The sequence below is a fragment of the Pseudophryne corroboree genome, chromosome 4 (assembly GCF_028390025.1).
Source record: "Pseudophryne corroboree isolate aPseCor3 chromosome 4, aPseCor3.hap2, whole genome shotgun sequence".
NCBI lineage: Eukaryota > Metazoa > Chordata > Amphibia > Anura > Myobatrachidae > Pseudophryne > Pseudophryne corroboree.
This window is the reverse complement of record NC_086447.1, coordinates 871,371,833-871,394,643: the sequence shown is the minus strand read 5'-3', so window position 1 is coordinate 871,394,643 and position 22,811 is coordinate 871,371,833. Positions and strand designations below refer to the sequence as shown.

General features: G+C 47.1%; 1 protein-coding gene across 2 annotated transcripts in view; it reads left to right on the top strand.

The window, feature by feature from the left end:
- Nucleotides 1–22,811, top strand: part of LRRC73 (leucine rich repeat containing 73) — an 88,218-nt gene that overhangs the window by 51,934 nt on the left and 13,473 nt on the right. For both annotated transcript variants that reach the window (XM_063918787.1, XM_063918786.1), the window contains 2 exons: nt 1,917–2,017; nt 20,991–21,171. In XM_063918787.1, coding sequence (XP_063774857.1) covers nt 1,917–2,017; nt 20,991–21,171 — 282 coding nt within the window. The remainder of the gene's footprint in view (nt 1–1,916; nt 2,018–20,990; nt 21,172–22,811) is intronic.

Below are 22,811 nucleotides of genomic sequence, written 5' to 3'. Positions count from 1 at the left end.
CACATTGCCTGTATATCATTGTGTTGCTGTATCTGTGCAGGGGATCACATTGCCTGTATATCATTGTGTTTTATCTGTGCAGATGATCACATTACCTGTATATCATTGTGTTGTTGAATCTGGGCAGGTGATCACATTGCCTGTATATATATCATTGTGTTGTTGCATCTGTGCAGGGAATCACATCGTCCGTGTATCATTTTGTTGTTGTATCTGTGCAGGGGATCACATTGCCTGTATATCATTGTGTTGTTGTATCTGTGCAGGGGATCACATTGCCTGTATATCATTGTGTTGTTGTATCTGTGCAGGGGATCACATTGTCTGTATATTGTTGTGTTGTATCTGTGCAGGGGATCACATTGCCTGTATATCATTGTGTTGTTGTATCTGTGCAGGGGATCACATTGTCTGTATATTGTTGTGTTGTATCTGTGCAGGGGATCACATTGCCTGTATATCATTGTGTTGTTGCATCTGTGCAGGGGATCACATTGCCTGTATATCATTGTGTTGTTGCATCTGTGCAGGGGATCACACTGCTTGTATATCATTGTGTTGTTGCATCTGTGCAGGGGATCACAGTGCCTGTATATCATTGTGTTGTTGTATCTGTGCAAGGGATCACATTGTCTGTATATTGTTGTGTTGTATCTGTGCAGGGGATCACATTGCCTGTATATAATTGTTTTGTTGCATCTGTGCAGGGGATCACATTGCCTGTATAAAATTGTGTTGTTGCATCTGTGCAGGGGATTACACTGCTTGTATATCATTGTGTTGTTGCATCTGTGCAGGGGATCACAGTGCCTGTATATCATTGTGTTGTTGCATCTGTGCAGGGGATCACAGTGCCTGTATATCATTGTGTTGTTGTATCTGTGCAGGGGATCACATTGTCTGTATATTGTTGTGTTGTATCTGTGCAGGGGATCACATTGCCTGTATATCATTGTGTTGTTGCATCTGTGCAGGTGATCACATTGCCTGTATATCATTGTGTTGTTGCATCTGTGCAGGGGATCACACTGCTTGTATATCATTGTGTTGTTGCATCTGTGCAGGGGATCACAGTGCCTGTATATCATTGTGTTGTTGTATCTGTGCAAGGGATCACATTGTCTGTATATTGTTGTGTTGTATCTGTGCAGGGGATCACATTGCCTGTATATAATTGTGTTGTTGCATCTGTGCAGGGGATCACATTGCCTGTATATAATTGTGTTGTTGCATCTGTGCAGGGGATTACACTGCTTGTATATCATTGTGTTGTTGCATCTGTGCATGGGATCACATTGCCTGTATATAATTGTGTTGTTGCATCTGTGCAGGGGATTACACTGCTTGTATATCATTGTGTTGTTGCATCTGTGCAAGGGATCACATTGCCTGTATATCATTGTGTTGTTGCATCTGTGCAGGGGATCACAGTGCCTGTATATCATTGTGTTGTTGCATCTGTGCAGGGGATTACGCTGCTTGTATATCATTGTGTTGTTGCATCTGTGCAGGGGATCACAGTGCCTGTATATCATTGTGTTGTTGCATCTGTGCAGGGGATTACACTGCTTTTATATCATTGTGTTGTTGCATCTGTGCAGGGGATCACAGTGCCTGTATATCATTGTATTGTTGCATCTGTGCAGGGGATTACACTGCTTGTATATCATTGTGTTGTTGTATCTGTGCAGGGGATCACATTACCTGTATATCACTGTATTGTTGTATCTGTGCAGGGGATCACATTGCCTGTATATCATTGTGTTGTTGTATCTGTGCAGGGGATCACATTGCCTGTATATCATTGTATTGTTGCATCTGTGCAGGGGATTACACTGCTTGTATATCATTGTGTTGTTGTATCTGTGCAGGGGATCACATTACCTGTATATCATTGTGTTGTTGTATCTGTGCAGGGGATCACATTGCCTCCATGTTGGCTGTGTGTGTAGCATCGAGTCGCACTCTGGAAGTCCTGGATTTGGAAGGAACTGGACTCAGCAACCAGTCTGCGCAGGTATGCCTCTTCCTGCCCGAGATTCTAGCTACATTGGGGGTCATTCCGAGTTGTTCGCTCATTGCCGATTTTCGCTATGCTGCGATTTGTTGCTAAATGCACATGCGCATGGTACGCAGAGCGCATGCGCTAAGTTATTTTACACAAAACTTAGTAGATTTGCAGGTGTTCGTGCGGCGCTTTTCAGTCGCACTGCTGATCGGTGAATGATTGACAGGAAAGGGGCGTTTCTGGGTGGTAACTGAGCGTTTTCCGGGAGTGTGCTAAAAAACGCAGGCATGTCAGGGAAAAACGCGGGAGTGTCTGGAGAAATGGGGGAGTGGCTGGCCGAACACAGGACGTGTTTGTGACGTCAAACCAGGAACTAAACGGACCGAGCTGATCGCAATCTAGGAGTAGGTCTGGAGCTACTCAGAAACTGCAAGAAAATATTTAGTAGCAGTTCTGCTAATCTTTCGTTCGCTATTCTGCTAAGCTAAGATACACTCCCAGAGGGCGGCGGCCTAGCATGTGCAATGCTGCTAAAAGCAGCTAGCGAGCGAACAACTCGGAATGAGGGCCCTTGTCTTGTAATACAGGCATCTTATATTTGCAACACCTATCTCTGGGGCTGGAGCTGAGTTGCACCCAAGTCCGTTTTTGCAGACAGATCTTTACAGAACTGCCCACGCTCAGCAGCCAAGTATACACATCTGTGAGCAAGTGCAGCCAACTCTGAGTCATACGCAACTCACTCGCTTCTACACTTACAGCTGAAGGGGGATAACTGGTGGTAATGGGGCATTTTCAGGTAAGGATAACGGATAAGTATATGCCCAATATTACGGGGCGTGGCTTCTCTGTTAGGGTGTGGCCTCATGCAGGGCAGCCATCGGGCGGGGGGACTGTGGGGACTGGTGTTCAGAGCCCTTACAGGGAGGGGGGCCCACCCATGGCTCCTACTGTCAATACCTGGAGAGCTGCACCAGGCTGTGAAACAACAGCAGGCTGATGCACGGAGCGGACTTCTTAAAACAAACCTGTACATAAGCTTTCTGTGAACCGTTCCTGTAGGTCCTTAATGCGCCACCTATATACAACCTCTCAATGTATGACATCACATAGGGGTGGAGCAGTGTGGCAGAATCTTTTTATGAGCGGGGGAGGGGCCATGTCTACTTTGTCAGTCCCGGGCCCCACAATTTCTAATGGCAGCCCTGGCCTCCTGTGAAATGTCGCGATTGCATGCCACACCCCTGTTTCTGACACAGCTCTGTGAGCTGCTGGTCATACTCCCAGTCCCTCTTTCTCCCATGAATAGACACTTTTAGCATGTGTGCAGCCTCCCATACCCCCCGACCCCACCGCGCGACACTGCGACCCGCGGATGGGACAGTGCCCCGAAAAACGACTATCCCGCTAAAATCGGGACAGTTGGGATGTATGCTGTGGATGTTGCACGCGCGCGTAGATGCATCTGCAGGCTATACAGGCTGGAGTGAGCGCGCACACTGACAATAGTGCCATGTGTTTCCACAAGTAAATGGATATGGGCGGTGCAGTCGCATAGATGCATGCAGCCCTGCATATGGGCGAATATAACCGCATTTCCTGCACGCAGTGCAATAGCGTGCTACTGTGTCCTACATCGTAATAGTACATAGATGCCTATCCCACTACAGAGCAGGTAAACTCATGGTTTTCTGAATCGGGCGTATACGCATACATGGTTAGATCTCAGAATAATACACATGCGCAAAAGAAAGAAATCGGCAACTGCACATGCGCCGGATCAGACTTGTGACGGCCATCGCTGCTGCAGTATAGATTGATCTGACCACACTTTCCATGAATTAGGGTGGTAACTGGGTGGTGATCGTGCAATCACAAGGAACAGCCCCATTCCCTGGGGCGTGTCATGGGCGGGTAATCCAACTTCCATGTGTGATCGTAGCATCTGAATGGAGAAAGGACGTCTGAATCTGATGGATAAGTTGCACCTAACGCGGGGCTGGTGCAGGACCAGGTAATAAGAATTACAGCTGTGTCTGCAGATGGGCACCCAGTGGGCGGGACAGGCTTCCACGGACAATAACACGCCTTTTTTGCACACTTTGCCGGATTCTCACACTAGTATACGAGTAGAATGCCGACGACGTGTGGAAAAAGTACGGCTCAGAATCAGAACCATGGTGCGGGCGCAGAAAGACACATCAACTAATTTACACCTTTCATGAATTCTCTTGAAAGATAAACCTTAAGGTTAGCAGAGGAATCGTTGCTCGTATCCTGCAGCTATCTGGGACCAAAGCGCTAATTCTAATGTACAAATGGAAGGAGTTCCGCAGCATTGTCTCCGGCCATCTCACAATGAGATATGAGGCTGATTTAGTGGCCGCAGCGGATCTAAGTGTATATGATAATGTAGCAGGTGCCGTCTTTTGTAAAAAAAAAGCGCCCACTGCCGACTTCTCAAATCCATCGCCTGCGTCAGAAAATGCAGCATCAGATCCATGGCGCAATCACCGGTTGGACCATTGTATATCTGAGAAACCCACCAGTTTAATCAGGATATCCATCAAAAGTACACTGCTGGGACCAGTGACACTACATCTGAGGATGCAGCCACTGGCTCCAGTGCCACCTCAAAATGCCTAGAGCCTGACAGTCAGGCAGCGGCTAGCAGGGACTTGTGACAGATGTTGCAGTAGTATTGAGGCACACGTGCAATCCGATGCATGCAGTCCTCTAAACATCGGGCAGCTCAGAAAACTCGGAAACAGCGTCCACCTATGGATCAGCCCGTGTCTGTAATAGACACTAAGCAAGAAGGCTGGAACCGCTGTTAGCTAACGGCCGTCGCCGGGCAGCGATGAGGGTGATGAAGAAAGCGTTCGCAGCGGCGAATGCAAGAAGATTGACAGGAAGAGGTCGGCAGGGGGTGGCAACTCACCGTTTCCTGGAAATGCCGAAGAAAACGCAGGCATGTCCGGCCGAATGCAGAGAGGGATCCTGACGTCCTCTCCAGGAAGGATCGTCGCAGCGGGTAAGTCTTGAGCTGTGCAGAGACTGCACAAACTTTTTGCTTGTGCAGTCTCTGCACAGCGGATCGCAGCCCTGCAAAGCCCTAACGCCCTCCACTGTAGGCGGTGACTACCTGATCACAGCAGTGCTAAAAGTAGCCTGCTAGCGATCAGGTCGGAATGACCCCCATTGAGACAAGGAACGAGGATGTAACCTGCCACTGTACACATCATTGTTGCGTCCACACGTTGAATATTGTGTTCAATTTTGGGCACCATATTATAAGAAAAGATATCAGGGAACTAGAAAGAGTTCAGAGGCGAGCTACTAAAATGATTAAAGGGTTAGAGACACTGGAGTACGAGGAGAGGCTTACTAGGCTAAATATGTATACACTAGAAAAGAGGCGTCTAAGAGGAGACATTATTAATAACTTCAAATATGTAAAGGGACATTACAAGGAGTTAGCAGTGGATTTGTTTATTAAAAGAACTCTGTATAGGACACGAGGTCACTCGCTGAGGCTAGAGGAGAGAAAATTCCGTACACAACGTAAGAAAGGGTTCTTCACGGTAAAGGCAAGAAAGATTTGGAACTCCCTGCCGGAGAAGGGAAAACGTATTCAGGGTTATAGCATTTAGCATAGTGACATTAATATCTGGGAGTGGTAAGAACCATAGTTGTCAATTGGTACTAAACCATTACTTCAGCAGGTGCATTATAATATGAACAGCTTAACACAGAATACAGGTTCAACCCGATGGCCATTTTGCCTCTTTTTAACCTCACTGACTATGTAACTATGTAAGTGGGTAGAGGTTTGGACTAATCTGTGATGAGTAACAAGAGCAACATAGTGGGGCTTATTCAGGGATGGCTGCTGCTGCGTTTGCTCTCGCGTCTGTTCCGGAGTTGCGGCTGCGAGTATATGCAAATCATGCTGGTATCAGCCCTGGCCTGGTTGGTTGCCTGCATCTGACTGTGCTAAGACTACCATCATCTCCTCCTCACCACCTACAGAGACACCTAGTCCTTAGGCTCCACCGCCCCCCTGCTGCTTATTTGGGTATTATGGCTGCTGATACAACAATGTTTATAAACCTTGACCATGTCCTGCAATATTCTTTACTGTATATCACTTTATTCTTGTTCAGTTCATACTGTTTCTGTTTATGTACCTTGTATGGCGCCACGGACCATTTGTGGTGCCATATGAAGGATGATGATGATAAATAATTATAAAAATAATAGACGTCACCATCAACACTTGCTGCAGCCCAGAGGCAGGTGTAGTTTCTCCATCTGACTCCTATGGCTGAGGCCGAGCGTATATATATATATATATATATATGTGTATATATATATATATATATATATATATATATATATATATATATATATATAGTGTATATAATGCAGTAGCATGCACTGACACACCGGCTGTACTCCCATTACACACCCATGATACATACATTTCTTTGCATGCATTTCCAGTCACCAGTTCCAGTTGTTCCGCCACTAAACCATCAGACTGTATCTGCCTGTCGCAGTCTGTACAAGAGACCAGTCATGATGTCTACTCTGTGTCAGTCACCAGTGGTGGTTCTAGGGGTGGGCAAGCAGGGCAACCACCTGGGTCGCTGTGGTTTGAGGGTACAGCCACAGCCATGCAGCTGGCACCCACCTCTCGTCACCTGCCACCAGCCTATGTCCTGTCCACCGTCATAGCGTCTGCTGTCTGGGAGCAGGAGGAGGATGGCTGAGAGATCTCCCTATAGCCCCGCCCCTTCCATCTGAAATGCACTTGTAATAGCCTCTGTAAAGGTATTACAAATACATTCCCCCAATGCAGGAGGTCGGCGGCCATTTTCTTGTATACCAGTCTAGCAGCAATATGTTCCCTGGCCGTATAGTTAAGTTAGGAGCGACGGCTATTTTCCCTCGATCTAGGGCACTGTGCGGTGTAATGTGAATTGGTACTATTCTAGGCCATGCCCCTTCCCCATGCTATGCCCCTATATTTTTGACACCCACCTCCATAGCACCACAAGGTTTAGAACCGGCTCTGTCAGTCACGTGAGCCAAGTGTCACCAGTTAGGTTGGAAGCCAGAAAGCTGAGGAGCTTCATCACTAACAGACATCAGGATGTCATCAATGGACACAGGCCACATCTCTCAGCTACTATAGCCAGTGCCTCAGTAGTCATCCGGAGTCCCTATACGCAGAGGTTCTGTGGTATTAGACAGGGACCTGTGACATAAGCATGGGCTGGTATCTTGTCTATACTCATGGAGGTATATTTACTAAACATTGCTTTGGATTATTTTTATAATCGTCCACAATAGTACCAACAACCCCACAACATCGACTATAGTATTGCTATTCCAAATTGCTAATTTTTACTAAAAGTTGATTTTGAGTTCCATTTTAAAATTGTAGCGTGATGTGATTTCTATTTGAAGTTCTAAATTTGGTGAATTCACACACAAATCGGCTCAAAAACTACCTCAACAAATGCATCCCTATTGGCCAAAACATGTAACACTGTATTACCCACAAACACCTTCATTCCTGGGCCAATTTGCATATCACTTTTTTTCTGTAGCGGGGTACACCGGGATTCCACAGGGAATACATTGGGGTGTAGAGTTGGATCTTGATCCTAGGCACCAACAGGCTAAAGCTTTGACTGTTCCCAGGATGCATTGCATGGCCTCCTCTATAACTGTTAGGGTCTCCTGCTCTGTGCTGCCACGTCGTCATGGCAACAGGGAGACAAGTGCTAGCGGAGTAACCTGAGCGTAGCCGATACTCCGGTTCGGGTCTTTTGCTGTGCAGTGGTTACAGACTCTGTGCACGGCAGGGGATCCGGTGCTGGTTTTTGTGCTCACAGTCTGTGAGGTCTGAGTGGGGCGTGGACAGCACCTGCTATATAAACCCTCTTCTCAGGTTAGGCAGATGCTGCTGAATCTTTGTTGGTTAGTCAGTTCCTGAAAGCTAGCTAGTACTGTGTAAACTTTGTATTTGTTTGTTGCTTACTGCAAATAGGCCTTGGGATTTGGTATTACACTCTGCCAATCCAGACCTAGCAGTAAGACTGGAGTCAGTCGTTTAACCTGCTGGGGTTCTTTTGCTACTCTGTGAACCTAGCAAGTTTGCGGCTGTATTCTCAGACTTGCCTGCCAAAATCCTTTCTCACTGTGCAAGGTGTTCAGGTGTCCGTTTGGTGGCAGTAAGCTGAACCAGTGCACTGCAAGTGAGGACTAGGATTGTGGAGACTCTCCTTGTGTCTATTATTCCATCTCTGACCAAGGAGTTTACTGCCACACCCGTTGGTAACCCTTTAGGGTTTTGCTGTTGCCCTTAGCAACAGCATTTCGGGTTCTCTACGTATTAAATCACTACATCTCGCTTCTTTCCATCTGAGCATTCCTAATACTAGGGAGACACCCAGTTTCTTAGCCTTTGGGCTTCTCTGTTCACTTTGTGTTTATTTTGTTACCCTATCACCTTCTGTGTATGTAATGTCATATTCCCCAGTCTGTGTGTGAGTTCATTTGTTTTGCATCCCTCACCGTTCAGACACCAGTACATTCCTGATGGCACTGGTGTGCATAACATATTCAGCAGCCAAATACTCCTGTTGAAATTTTGTGGGAATATGATGCATACCCCTCAAAATACTTTGCAACAGGTGGTCGATCAGGTGCAGGTCCTGACTCGACAATTTAATGATTTGTCCATTAAAATGCTCACTTCGCAGGCCGCTGGCGGAGCTCCCGCAGCAGCAGTACCTTCAGGGGTTAAGGAGCCGAAAGTAAATCTCCCGGATCGTTTTTCTGGAGATCGCTCGCAGTTCTTTTGTTTCAAGGAGAGCTGCAAGCTATATTTCCAGCTTAGGCCTCAGTCTTCTGGGTCGGAGATTCAGCGGGTGGGCATAGTGATTTCCTTGCTACAAGGAGACCCACAGGTCTGGGCATATGGGTTGCAGCCTGACTGTCCGTCGCTTAAAAGTGTTGATGTTTTTTTTACGGCACTGGGCATGTTGTATGATGACTCTGACAAGACGGCCTCAGCCGAGGCTCAGATTTCGATCCTTAAGCAAGGGCGAAGGCCAGTTGAGGTTTATTGTACGGAGTTTCGGAAGTTGGCCCATGATACCCAGTGGAATGACCCAGCCCTGAGACACCAGTACCGAAGAGGTCTTTCTAACCAGTTAAAAGACCAACTGGTACAATATCCCTTGCCTGATAGCTTGGATCAGCTCATGCAGTTATCCATTCGGGTGGATAGACGGCTGAGAGAGCGCAGGCTTGAAAGGGAGACCGAGGTTTCCTTCTTTCCCAAGGGAACCTCAGACTCTGAGGAATTTTCCGAGGAGCCTATGCAGATTGGGGCTACCCACCTCTCCTCGCGTGAGAAGACGCGGAGGAGACAGCAGGGGTTATGTTTGTACTGTGGGAATAAAGGTCATGTGGTAGTATCATGCCCAGAAAAGCCGGAAAACTTCAGGGCCTGAGGGTGATGGGAAATATCCTGTCAGGTCAGAAGTCGGAATTTCCCAAGAAGACTTTTATCATTCCGGTGACCTTGAAGATCCTCGGTCAAACTGTCAAGACTGAGGCCTTTGTGGACAGTGGGGCCGACGGGGTTTTTATGGACCGCCAATTCGCCCTGAAACACTCTGTTCCCTTAGTACCCTTGGCATCGGAAATTGAGATTTGTGGGTTAAACGGGGAACCATTATCCCAGGGTAAAATTACCTCTTGCACTAGCCAGATTTCTTTGTTTATTGGAGCCACACACTCTGAAAAATTGTCCTTTTATGTGACTGTCTGTACTTTTGCCCCATTGGTGTTGGGGTTACCCTGGTTAAGGGCCCACAATCCTCAATTTGACTGGGTCTCTGGGGAGATTCTTAGTTGGGGTACTGATTGTTTCAGGAGTTGCTTGAGCCTTCCAGTCAGGCTTTCGCAGCTAAGTTTGCCAGGATTGCCAGGATGTTATGCAGATTTTGCGGACGTGTTCTCCAAAAGAGTTGCAGAGTTGTACTACCTCACCATCGCCCCTATGACTGTGCCATTGATTTGTTGCCGAATGCTAAGCTTCCCAAGAGCAGGTTGTACTCCCTGTCACGTCCTGAGACTCAGGCTATGGCAGAGTACATTCAGGAGAACTTGGCTAAGGGATTTATCAGACCTTCACAGTCTCCAGTTGGGTCGGGGTTCTTCTTCGTGGGTAAAAAGGACGGTTCGTTGCGACCCTGCATCGACTTCAGGGAATTGAACCGTATCACGATTAAAAACTCATACCCACTGCCTCTCATTTCGGTCTTGTTTGACCAGCTTCTTACTGCCACCATTTTTTCTAAGATTGACCTACGCGGTGCGTACAATCTAATCCGAATAAGAGAGGGGGATGAATGGAAGACTGCCTTTAATACCCACTCAGGGCATTATGAATATTTGGTGATGCCTTTTGGGCTCTGTAATGCCCCGGCAGTCTTCCAGGACTTCATGAACGATGTGCTCAGGGAATATTTGGATAGATTCTTAGTTGTATACTTAGATGACATCCTAATCTTCTCCCATTCCCTGGAGGAACATCGGAAGCATGTACGCTTAGTCCTCCAGAAACTCAGAGACCACCGGCTTGGGGCTAAGCTGGAGAAGTGCGAATTTGAAGTTCAGCAAATCGCATTTCTAGGATATATTATCTCCCCAGAAGGTTTCCAAATGGAGGGTTCCAAGGTACAGGCAGTCCTGGATTGGGTGCAGCCCACTAGTTTGAAGGCGCTTCAGCGTTTTCTGGGCTTTTTGCGAATTTTTATAGACGATTTATCGCTGGATTTTCGTCTTTAGTGGCGCCCTTGGTGGCACTCACTAAGAAAGGGGCGGATGTTGCTCACTGGTCTTGTGAGGCCAAAGCGGCTTTTGCCCGTCTCAAAAGGGCATTTGTCTCGGCCAAGGTGCTGCGACACCCAGATCCAGAGCGTCCTTTTGTGGTGGAGGTGGATGCCTCTGAGATGGGTATTGGGGCAGTGCTCTCTCAGATGGGGGTGTCTGATAATCGCCTTCATCCCTGTGCTTACTTTTCCCGTAAATTTTCGTCTGCCGAGATGAATTATGACGTGGGTAACCGGGAATTGTTGGCTATTAAGGATGCACTCGAGGAGTGGAGACACTGGCTTGAGGGGGCTAAGTTTGTGGTCTCAATTCTCACCGACCATAAGAGTTTGGCATATTTAGAGTCAGCGAAGCGCCTCAATGCCAGGCAGGCACGATGGGCTTTGTTTTTCGCTCGCTTTAATTTTTTTTTTTTTTTTAATTTATATTTTTATTGAAGAGAAGTCGAATATGCTGGTACAAGATAAACAGGAGATGATGACTCCAAATGAAATATTCAAAATTACATACACGTTATCCCGTGGGGAATAACCAAATGTAGCATCAACAGGGAAGTACATCATCACTACCATATATATATATATATCGACAACAATTTTTTTGTGTTTAAACTTAAAAATGAAGAGAAGGATAGAAGGAGAAAAGAAGAGAAAAAGAGAGAGAGGGGGAAAGGGGACGGGGGGGGGGGGGGTGGGAGAGAGTGGGGGGATCATCATAGTAACAAACATACAAGGTAGAACCATGTCAAGGGAGGTAGCACCTCCTAACTGCACTCTTTACCAATTTTACAACTGTGGACAGTATATTACTTCGTTAGCTTATTGAGAACCATATGACGGAGGGTATCACACTCCGGCATTAGAGGGCGTAGTATAGGTGAACCAAGGATCCCATATCCTCCTATATTTCTCTGACCTGTCCCTCGCTTTAATTTTTTGATAACATATCGCCCTGGGTCAAAAAACATCAAGGCTGATGCACTCTCGCTGAGTTTTGCTCCAATCCAGGAGACCACCGAGGAGCCATTGCCCATTGTGTCCCCATCATGTATTAAAGTGGGCATTACCCAGGACCTCTTGTCATTAGTCCTTAGAGCACAGGAGCAGGTCCTCCAGACCTTCCGGTAGGTCTTTTGTTTGTGCCTCCTAGGTTAAGACAGCGAGTGTTCCTGGAATTCCATGCCAAGAAGTCGGCAGGTCACCCGGGTATTGCCAGAACTCGGGAGTTGCTATCTAGGGCGGTGTGGTGGCCCTCAGTGGCTAGGGATGTGGATCAGTGGGTTCGGGCATGTGACATCTGTGCCCGAAATAAGACTCCTAGAGGGGTTCCTGTTGGCCCATTACATCCACTCTCTATTCCATCTAAGCCATGGACCCACATTTCAATGGATTTTGTGGTGGACTTGCCCAAATCCTCGGGGATGACAGCCATCTGGGTTGTCGTTGACAGGTTTTCGAAGATGGCGCACTTTGTTCCATTGGTTGGGCTGCCATCGGCCAGACGCCTGTCTGAATTATTTATGCTGCATGTTGTGCGCCTCCACGGGTTGCCACTTGATGTGGTCTCTGACCGCGGATCCCAGTTTGTGGCCAAATTCTGGAGGGCATTTTGTTCCGATCTCCAGATTTCTGTCAGCTTGTCGTCAGGCTACCATCCGCAGTCTAATGGGCAGACTGAAAGGGTGAACCAGTCCTTGGAGCAGTTCCTCAGGTGTTATGTCTCCAAGTGTCAGACTGACTGGGTGGCTCATCTGTCCATGGCGGAGTTTGCCTATAACAACGCGGCTCACTCTGCTACAGGGATCTCTCCCTTCCTTTGTGTGTATGGGCATCATCCTAAGGCCAATTCTTTTGACCCCCTGGATTCCACGCCTGGTGGTTCCTCTGTGGTTTCGGTCCTTAGAGGTATTTGGAGGAAAGTGAAGAAAGCCCTTGTGTCTGTGTCATTAGTGACCAAAAGGGTTTTTGATAAGCGGAAAAGACCCTGCAGCTTCAAATTAGGAGACTTCGTCTGGTTGTCTACCAAGAATTTGAAGTTGAGACAGCCATCTCATAAGTTAGGTCCCCGGTTCATCGGTCCTTATAAGATCACTAGGGTTATCAATCCGGTGGCATTTCAGTTAGATCTACCCCGTTCTTTGGGTATCAATAAAACATTTCATTGTTCCCTTTTAAAACGGGCGATTAGTAATCCTTCTTCCAGTGGAAGACCTTCCCCTCTTCTGATACGTGGCCAGAGGGAGTTTGTTGTTGAAAGGATTCTTGACTCCAAGATGGTTCGGGGTCGGCTGTCATTTTTGGTGCACTGGAAGGGGTATGGCCCGGAGGAGCGGTCGTGGGTGCGCAGTTGTGATCTTCATGCCCCCAGACTGTTACGCTCTTTCTTCTCGCAGTTCCCTGATAAACCCGGTGGTAGGGGTTCTTTGACCCCTCGTCAGAGGGGGGGTACTGTTAGGGTCTCCTGCTCTGTGCTGCCACGTCGTCATGGCAACCGGGAGACAAGTGCTAGCGGAGTAACCTGAGGGTAGCTGATACTCCGGTTCGGGTCTTTTGCTGTGCAGTGGTTACAGGCTCTGTGCGCGGCAGGGGATCCGGTGCTGGTTTTTGTGCTCACAGTCTGTGAGGTCTGAGTGGGGCGTGGACAGCACCTGCTATATAAACCCTCTTCTCAGGTTAGGCAGATGCTGCTGAATCTTTGTTGGTTAGTCAGTTCCTGAAAGCTAGCTAGTACTGTGTAAACTTTGTATTTGTTTGTTGCTTACTGCAAATAGGCCTTGGGATTTGGTATTACACTCTGCCAATCCAGACCTAGCAGTAAGACTGGAGTCAGTCGTTTAACCTGCTGGGGTTCTTTTGCTACTCTGTGAACCTAGCAAGTTTGCGGCTGTATTCTCACTTGCCTGCCAAAATCCTTTCTCACTGTGCAAGGTGTTCAGGTATCAGTTTGGTGGCAGTAAACTGAACCAGTGCACTGCAAGTGAGGACTAGGATTGTGGAGACTCTCCTTGTGTCTATTATTCCATCTCTGACCAAGGAGTTTACTGCCACACCCGTTGGTAACCCTTTAGGGTTTTGCTGTTGCCCTTAGCAACAGCATTTCGGGTTCTCTACGTATTAAATCACTACATCTCGCTTCTTTCCATCTGAGCATTCCTAATACTAGGGAGACACCCAGTTTCTTAGCCTTTGGGCTTCTCTGTTCACTTTGTGTTTATTTTGTTACCCTATCACCTTCTGTGTATGTAATGTCATATTCCCCAGTCTGTGTGTGAGTTCATTTGTTTTGCATCCCTCACTGTTCAGACACCAGTACATTCCTGATGGCACTGGTGTGCATAACAATAACCCTGCCTCCGTGCACAGGAGCTCAGTTTGTAAGTTGGTGCCTGCATAGCAGGTCACTTAACAGGGATACAAGGATTTACCTGAGGGGGAAGTTTTAACTGATGGTTCAGGTACTGGGTGCCACACATCTCCCAGTCAACCGGCAGCACCAGTGGTCAATCAGGAACCACCTTTGCAAAGTTTTCAAGTATGCTGAATACGCTTGTGACATGTCTTATGCCGCCTGTGGGACCTCCCGTGCCATTGCAGCCTCATATTGTCCCTGTAGTTAATCCGCCCTGGGCGGACACTCTGTCTACCCAGATACAAGGAAAGGATAAAGAGAACTTGTCTCTTGGTGGTATGCCAATTCCACCCTCCCGGCGCTAATTACAAATATCTCACAGGCAGAGCCGGCCCTAACCAATACGATGCCCTAGGCAAGATTTTGGCTGATGCCCCCTAGCACCACCGCTGGTTCTGCCTCTGACCTTGCACCTCTTTCCCAGCACCATCACCCCTCACCCATAGCAGTCCTTGTACCCCCTATATTTTAAATAGGAACAGTTCGCACATTTGACGTACAGCCCAAAAAGGGGCATCTTCTTGCTGGGAAGGGGCATGGCCACACAATAGTAACCCCAATTCCAATTACGCCACACAGTACTGCAACTTTATTCACATTTTATCTTGCGATAGTGTCCATAATTCATATTACATCCCACAGTAGTATCACTTTACCTTATAAACGTTACTCCTCACAGTAGAGCCCCTTATTCACATTACATCACACTGAATTGCTCCTTATTCACATTACACCACACCTTATTGCTCTTTATTCACATTAGACGACACAGTAGTGCCCTTTATATACGCAATGCCACATAGTAGAGCACCTTATACACATAATGCCACACATTAGTAATGCATTTATACACCATTCCACACAGTAATGCCCCTTACACATATGAGACACCTTAATGTCCTTATAAACATAATGCGCCTTATACATTATGACAACCTTTATTAATGCCCTTTTACACATAATGTACCTTACACATATGGCACACATTATTAATGCCCTTATACACATAATGACACACATAGTGGCCCTTTACACATATGTTGCACATTATTAATGCATTTTTACATGACACACATAATGCTCCTTACACATATTCCGAACATTACTGCACAACCAACCCACTCACGTGCACACAGCACTCACACTGTGACCTCTGCATCTGCTTGGATACAGATGTGTCCTCACAAATCTTGCATCAATGCTAACGTCGGGCACCTTTTTTTTATGAAAATGCATCTTATTTGCATTGCTATGTGGCTAGGATACACAAGCAGCTTCTGCTGATTAAACTGATATGCAGCATGCCTATATACTGTGTGAGACTGTGGCTGTATCTGCATATGAAATGCTACATACAGAATATAGGCTTGCCGCATATCATTTTAATCAGCAGAAGCTGCTGATGCCCCTAGGCATATCAAATGCCCTAGGCAATTGCCTAGTTTGCCTATGCATATGGCCGGCTCTGCTCACAGGTGAATATGTATATAAAAAAGAAAGAATTCAACACACTGCAGCGTATGTTTTTAAGACTTAGTTAGAGTCTTAGGCATACAGGTACATACATAGATAGATAGATATTTAAAACATCGCGCTGTGTGTTACTAATTTTTTTGCTTTCCTAAATATAGGCAGTATTGAGTTGTATATATATATATATATATATATATATAAATAAAAATATATAAACATATATTGTAGAAGTGGCTCTGTATATATCAGTGAATAGATCGGGAGACGTCCGCAAATAACATTTATTACATATACATACATAAAAACATACATCTAAAATCTAAAACAATGATCACCTTTCAAGTATGCATATGGCCAGTTTTAACTTGAACAAGGGAATAATCCCTAATTAGCATAAAATATGTAAGGTTGATTAAATAGCTGCCTTGGTGACACTTTATGTGAATATAAGCTGAAGTCCTGAATAGACAGTGTGTAACACTGTAATATGCAGTCTTTGATACTGGGTCCACACACGGAATTACTACTTTGTATGCCACATAAAGTGTCACCGAGGCAGCTATTTAATCAACCTTACATATTTTATGCTAATTAGGGATTATTCCCTTGTTCAAGTTAAAACTGGCTACCCAGATACAAGAATTAAATCCTTGATGATCCCTTGACCCCCTCGGGGGTCAAGGGATCATCTAAGCGGGCCGCTTCCTCCTCACAATCCACTAATATTTCAGATAATTCTTCTGATAAGGATGGGCAATATACTGATCCGTCAGACACTGATACAGTCGCTCCTGATGAGGAAACTACAACTCAGGTTGATGTTCCTGACCTAGTGGAGGCTATCAAGCTGAATCCACAAATTGATGATGAGGTAGATCCAACTACTGCGTCTAAGAAACCGGATAAATTCAAACGTCAGAAGGTTACTAAAGTAGTTTTACCACATTCTGACCATTTAATTGACATTCGTCAGGAATCCTGGTCGTCTCCAGGAAAGAAATTCTCCCTGTCTAAAAAGATGCTAGCTCATTATCCTATCCCTGCAGAGTTGAGTAACAAGTGGGAAACTCCACCGCCGGTGGACTCCCATGTCGCCCGTCTTGTGGAGTCATCTACTCTGCCTGTCACCACTGTCACCTCACTGAAGGAACCGATGGATAAGCACGTGGAGGTTTATACTGGCTCGACTAATTCTGTGGTTAAGGTCCTGGACTCCAAAAAGACCTTGGAGGTGCTCTCTTTTAAAGGGAGACATCCTATTTGGAGAGGATCTTAATAAGATTGTGACTGACTTGGCGTCTGCTAAGACTGCGTTATTCCCAAGTACTAATCCTTCTGCATGGAAGGCAAAGAGTACTACTTTTCGTTCCTTTCGAACTCCAGGAAAAATAAAAGGGTCAGGCGTACCCGAGACAGGCTCGTACTTCCAAAACAACTAAGCCCAAAACAAAACAGTCTTGGGCCACCCGTCAGCCTTGTTTCCAAACAAGATAAGCCTGCTGCATGACAGGGCGGGCCTCCCACTGGGGGATCCCAGGGTGGGAGGCCGAATTCTGCAGTTCGCCCAGGCCTGGTTAAAGACCACTTCAGACGCCTGGGTGCGGGAAGTTGTCTCTTAGGGGTACGCAATCTCTTTCAAGAGACGTTCCCCTCACCAGTTCTGCTCGACGGTTATCCCTGTGAATCCGTTAAAAGCGCAAGCTCTACACTTGGTTGTGCGTTCCTTCCTGGATACAGGTGTGGTAGTGCCGGTACCTCTGTCCCAAAGAGGTGGAGGATACTATTCGACCCTGTTTCTAGTACCGAAACCAAATGGGTCTTTCCAGCCTATACTCAACCTGAACAAATTTGTGTGAGTGTCCAAATTCCATATGTAAACTCTGCGCTCTATTGTACTGGCCATGGAACCCGAGGACTATATGGTATCCCTGGACATACAGGATGCTTACCTGCACATACCTATTGCCATGTCGCATCAGCAATATCTGCGGTTTGCTATTGGCAACCTACATTATCACTTCCAGGCCCTGCCATTTCGATTGACCACGGCCCCTCGGATCTTCACCAAGGTAATGGCCGTGATGACGGCCCATCTCAGTCGTCAGGAAATCAGGATCCTGCCATATCTGGACGACTTGCTGATCCTGGCGAACTCCCAAGATGTTCTCCTCAGTCATCTGGAACCGACGGTCCAATTCCTACAAGCCCACGGGTGGCTCATCAACTGCAAAAAAAGTCCTCGCTGGTCCCTGCTCGGAGCATGGTGCACCTGGGGGCACTGCTGGACACACATAGCCAAAGACTGTTCTTGTCTCCGGAGAAGGTCCTGAAACTTCAGGACAGGATCAGATACTTTCTTTTCTTGCCCAAGAGTGTCGATACACTCGGAAATGCAAGTTCTAGCCTCATGGTGTCTGCTTTCAACATGGTAGAGTACGCTCAATTTAATTCCTGCCGTCTACAGAGGTTAATCCTTTCCAAGTGGGACGGCCTGCCTCATCAGATCAGGTCTCAAATGATCTCCTTGACTCCGGAGGTTCGTCTGTCACTGAGCTGGTGGCTACAGGACCAACAGTTGAGCAGGAGCCGTCCCTTCTGGATCCCCAACTGGGTCCTACTGACTACGGACGCCAGTCTGAGGGGTTGGGGTGCGGTGTTGGAGCAACAATCTCTCCAGGGTCAGTGGACCAAGGAGGAATCTCTCCTCCCGATAAACATTCTGGAATTGCGGGCAGTGTTCAATGCTTTGACTCTTGCCCTGCTTCTGCTACGGAATAGGCCTGTTCAAGTACAATCAGACAACGCCACCACGGTGGCTTACATAAACCATCAAGGCGGCACTCGAAGCCGCATGGCAATGATGAAGTGTGAAAAATCCTTCGTTGGGCAAAACGCAATCTGCCAGCAATAGCGGCAGTGTTCACTCCGGGAGTCCTCAACTGAGAAGCGGATTTCCTCAGTTGTCAGGACGTGCACGCCAGAGAGTGGAGTCTTCATCAGGAAGTATTTCAACTTCTAGTGGACAAGTGGGGCCTACCAGATGTAGACCTGATGGCGTCTCGACACAATCACAAAGTTCCGGTCTTCGGATCAAGGGATCCTCAAGCAGCGTTCGTGGACACACTGGCAATTCCATAGAGCTTTCGGCTGCCCTACGTGTTCCTTCCAGTGTCACTCCTGCCCAGGGTTCTGCGGAAGTTCAAGCAAGAAGGAGGCATACTACTTCTAGTCGCTCCAGCGTGGCCCAGACCGCATTGGTTCTCAGACCTGCAGGGTCTATCAATAGAGCGTCCTCTTCTACTTCCTCAACGCCCAGACCTCCTTGTTCAGGGCCCTTGTGTCTACCCGAACCTGGCCAGACTGGCTTTAAAGGCGTGGCTCTTGAAGCTTCACTCCTGAGATCCAAAGGTTTTTCCGAGGCAGTTATCCAAACTATGCTAAAGGCCCGCAAACCGGATTCTGCACGGATTTATTATAGGGTCTGGAATTCTTACTTCACCTGGTGTGCTGCTAAGAATTATGATGCTTACAAGTTTAGTACTTCCAGACTTCTGGCTTTTTTGCAACAAGGCCTGGACTTAGGACTTCGTCTGGCCTCCCTCAAGGTCCACATATCTGCCATGTCGGTGTGGTTTCAGTGGAAAATTGCGTCTATTCCTGACGTTCATACATTCACGCGTATTGCGAATTCAACCTCCCTATGTCCCTCCTATGGCTCCATGGGATTTGTCTGTTGTCCTGAATGCCCTGCAAGAGTCTCCATTTGAACCTCTTGAGACGGTGGACCTTAAATGGCTCACTGTCAAGGTCTTCTTTTTGCTGGCTATTGCCCTTTCTGATATTTCATTGTGACTGGGCGGTTCTTAGAACTCGCCCAGGTTATTTGCCTAAGGTGGTGTCATCTTTTCATCTTAACCAAGAGATTTCGGTTACGGCCTTTATCTCTTCTGACTTGTCCTCCAAAGAGCGGTCTTTGGCAGTGGTATGGGTTCTCCGTATATACGTGAAAAGGACTGCCTCTATCAGGAGGTCAGCTTCCCTTTTTGTACTTTTTGTTTTTTTCACAAACGTGGCTGGCCTGCGAATAAGCAAACCTTGGCCAGATGGATTAGAATGGTGATTGCACAAACTTCTGCGCAGGCCAGGCTCCCGGCTCCTGCTGCTATTAAGGCTCATTCTACTCGGTCTGTTGGACCTTCTTGGGCGGTTCAGGATGCCTCCTTTGGACGCTGGGTTCTTGTGCCCGCTACAGTGCGTCCCCGCCCATGAGAAACTGCTTTAAGACATCCCTGATGTATTCCCTGTGGAATCCCAGTGTACCCCGTTGCAGAAAAGGAGATTTATGGTAAGACTTACCATTGTTAAATCTCTTTCTGCAAGATACACTGGGTTCCACAGGGCGCCCACCCTGACGCACTTCGCTTCTTTGGGTTTGTATGGCATTAGCCGCTGGTCCCTTCTCCTGTCGTGAGAATGTGGTTCTATGTGACTAACATCTACCATCTCTCTTACCTGCTACTGCATTGGACTGGTTAACGAGGCGGGGTTATAGAGGAGGCCATGCAATGCATCCTGGGAACAGACAAAGCTTTTAGCCTGTTGGTGCCTCGGATCAAGATCCAACTCTATACCCCGATGTATTCCCTGTGGAACCCAGTGTACCTCGCAGAAAGAGATTTAACCATGGTAAGTCTACCATAAATTTCCTTTTTTAAATCATTGCTGTGCCTTTAAATGCCATGATTTATGTAGCCAGAGTGCCCAAATGCTTCTCTTCCATGTTTTTTCCATCATATTGAGGTTTCAGACAATTCCACATAATTTAACTGTTTCTGATGGTTCTATTGAAAATGTATTGCTGTTCCGTCACCGAAAAGGATCGCTCCTGCATCAGCATTGCATTCGAATCAGGCCCACTGGCTCGCTCCCTTATCTAGCTCAGGTCATGGACCTCACAGAATTCTTCTGGCTTTGGTGAAAGCCTCCTTCCCGAGTCAGGAATGTTCTTATAGTTTGGAATCACGTTCCTGTTATGTATACACACTGTTATCATTATGGGGAAAAATAGCATTCAGCAGTTCAGTAAAAATACATTTTGCACAGATGTCTCCTTCTATTCCTCTCTTGCTGAGAAGTGACCGTTATCTGGCTCAGAATGACAGCGTCTCCCATGTTTCTGCAGATTCTCTTAGACATGGTCCAGAATTACCCGACACCCCTGAAATCACTTGTACTCTCTGAGAATAAGATCAGTATGGATCTGCAGCAGCAGATAGCGGATCTCCTCTCAGAGGGCGAGGATGAGGAAGACAGCGAAGGCCAAAAACCGCCTGCGAGGGAGAGAGGACTCAAGAACGATCTAGGTAAGGGTTGATGGGGCAGCGTTCCTATTACAGAGTAGACGGCATATTGGTGATTGGGGGGATTATCTACAGATGCTTTCCTTTGTTATCACAATGTTGGGGGGGAGGGGGCTGAAGAGGGATGAATGTGAATGTTGGGCAGAGGCAGGTTGTACAGGGATGACTGTGAATGCTTGGCGGAAGGATGAATATGAAAGTGGGGACAAGTGGACTGCGCAGGGATTGTGGGTGGGTGGGCTGCAAAGTGACAAATAACAGGATTTTGATACCTACCGGTAAATCCTTTTCTCCTACTCCGTAGAGGATGCTGGGGTCCACTTCATGACCATGGGGTATAGACGGTTCCGCAAGAGCCATGGGCACTCTTAAGACTTTTCAATGGGTGTGAACTGGCTCCTCCCTCTATGCCCCTCCTCCAGACCTCAGTTATAGGAACTGTGCCCAGGGAGACGGACATTTCGAGGAAAGAGCGTACTTTAAACTAGTGGTGAGATACATACCAGCTCACACCTCAACCATGCCGCACAACATGGCATTCAACAGAACACACGCCAACAGGCATGAACAAATTACAGCAACATGCTGAAACTAATATAACACAACTTGTGTAACTCTAATAACAAAACTGCAGGTAAAGTACACACTGGGACAGGCGCCCAGCATCCTCTACGGACTAGGAGAAAAGGATTTACCGGTAGGTATCAAAATCACGTTTTCTCATACGTCCTAGAGGATGCTGGGGTCCACTTCATGACCATGGGGTTTATACCAAAGCTCCAGTACGGTCGGGAGAGTGCGGATGACCCTGCAGCACCGATTGACCGAACTTGAGGTCTTCATCGGCCAAGGTGTCAAACTTGTAGAATTTAGCAAATGTGTCTGACCCCGACCAAGTAGATGCTCGGCAAAGTTGCAATGCCGAGACCCCCGGGCCAGCCGCCCAGGATGAGCCCACCTTCCTAGTGGAATGGGCCTTCACCGACGTCGGTAACGGCAATCCAGCCGTAGTATGAGCGTGCTGAATCATACTTCTGATCCAACGCGCAATAGTCTGCTTGGAAGCAGGACACCCAATCTTGTTGGGAGCATATAGGACAAACACCGACTTCTGTATTTTCCGTATTCGAGCTGTTCTAGCGACATAAATCTTCAAAGTCCTAGCCACATCTAGAGACTTTGACCTAGTAAACGTGTCAGTAACTACTGGCACCACAATAGGCTGGTTTATGTGGAAAGATGAAACCACCTTCGGAAGAAAATGTTGACGAGTCCTCAACTCTGCCCCATCTTCATAGAAGATCAGGTGAGACAAGGCCCCCAATTAAGACACCCGCCGCGCGGATGCCAATGCCAAAAGCATCACCACTTTCCAAGTGAGAAACTTATCTTGTAGAGGCTCAAACCAATCTGATTGAAGGAACTGCAACACCACGTTAAGGTCCCATGGTGCCACTGGAGGCACAAATGGAGGCTGGATGTGCAGAACCCCTTTCACGAAGGTCCCAACCTCTGGAAGAGAGGCCAATTGTTTTTGGAAGAACACTGACAAGGCCGAAATCTGGACCTTGATTGATCCCAATCGTAGGCTCGCCTTTACACCAGCCTGCAGAAAATGGAGAAAACGTCCCAACTCAAACTCT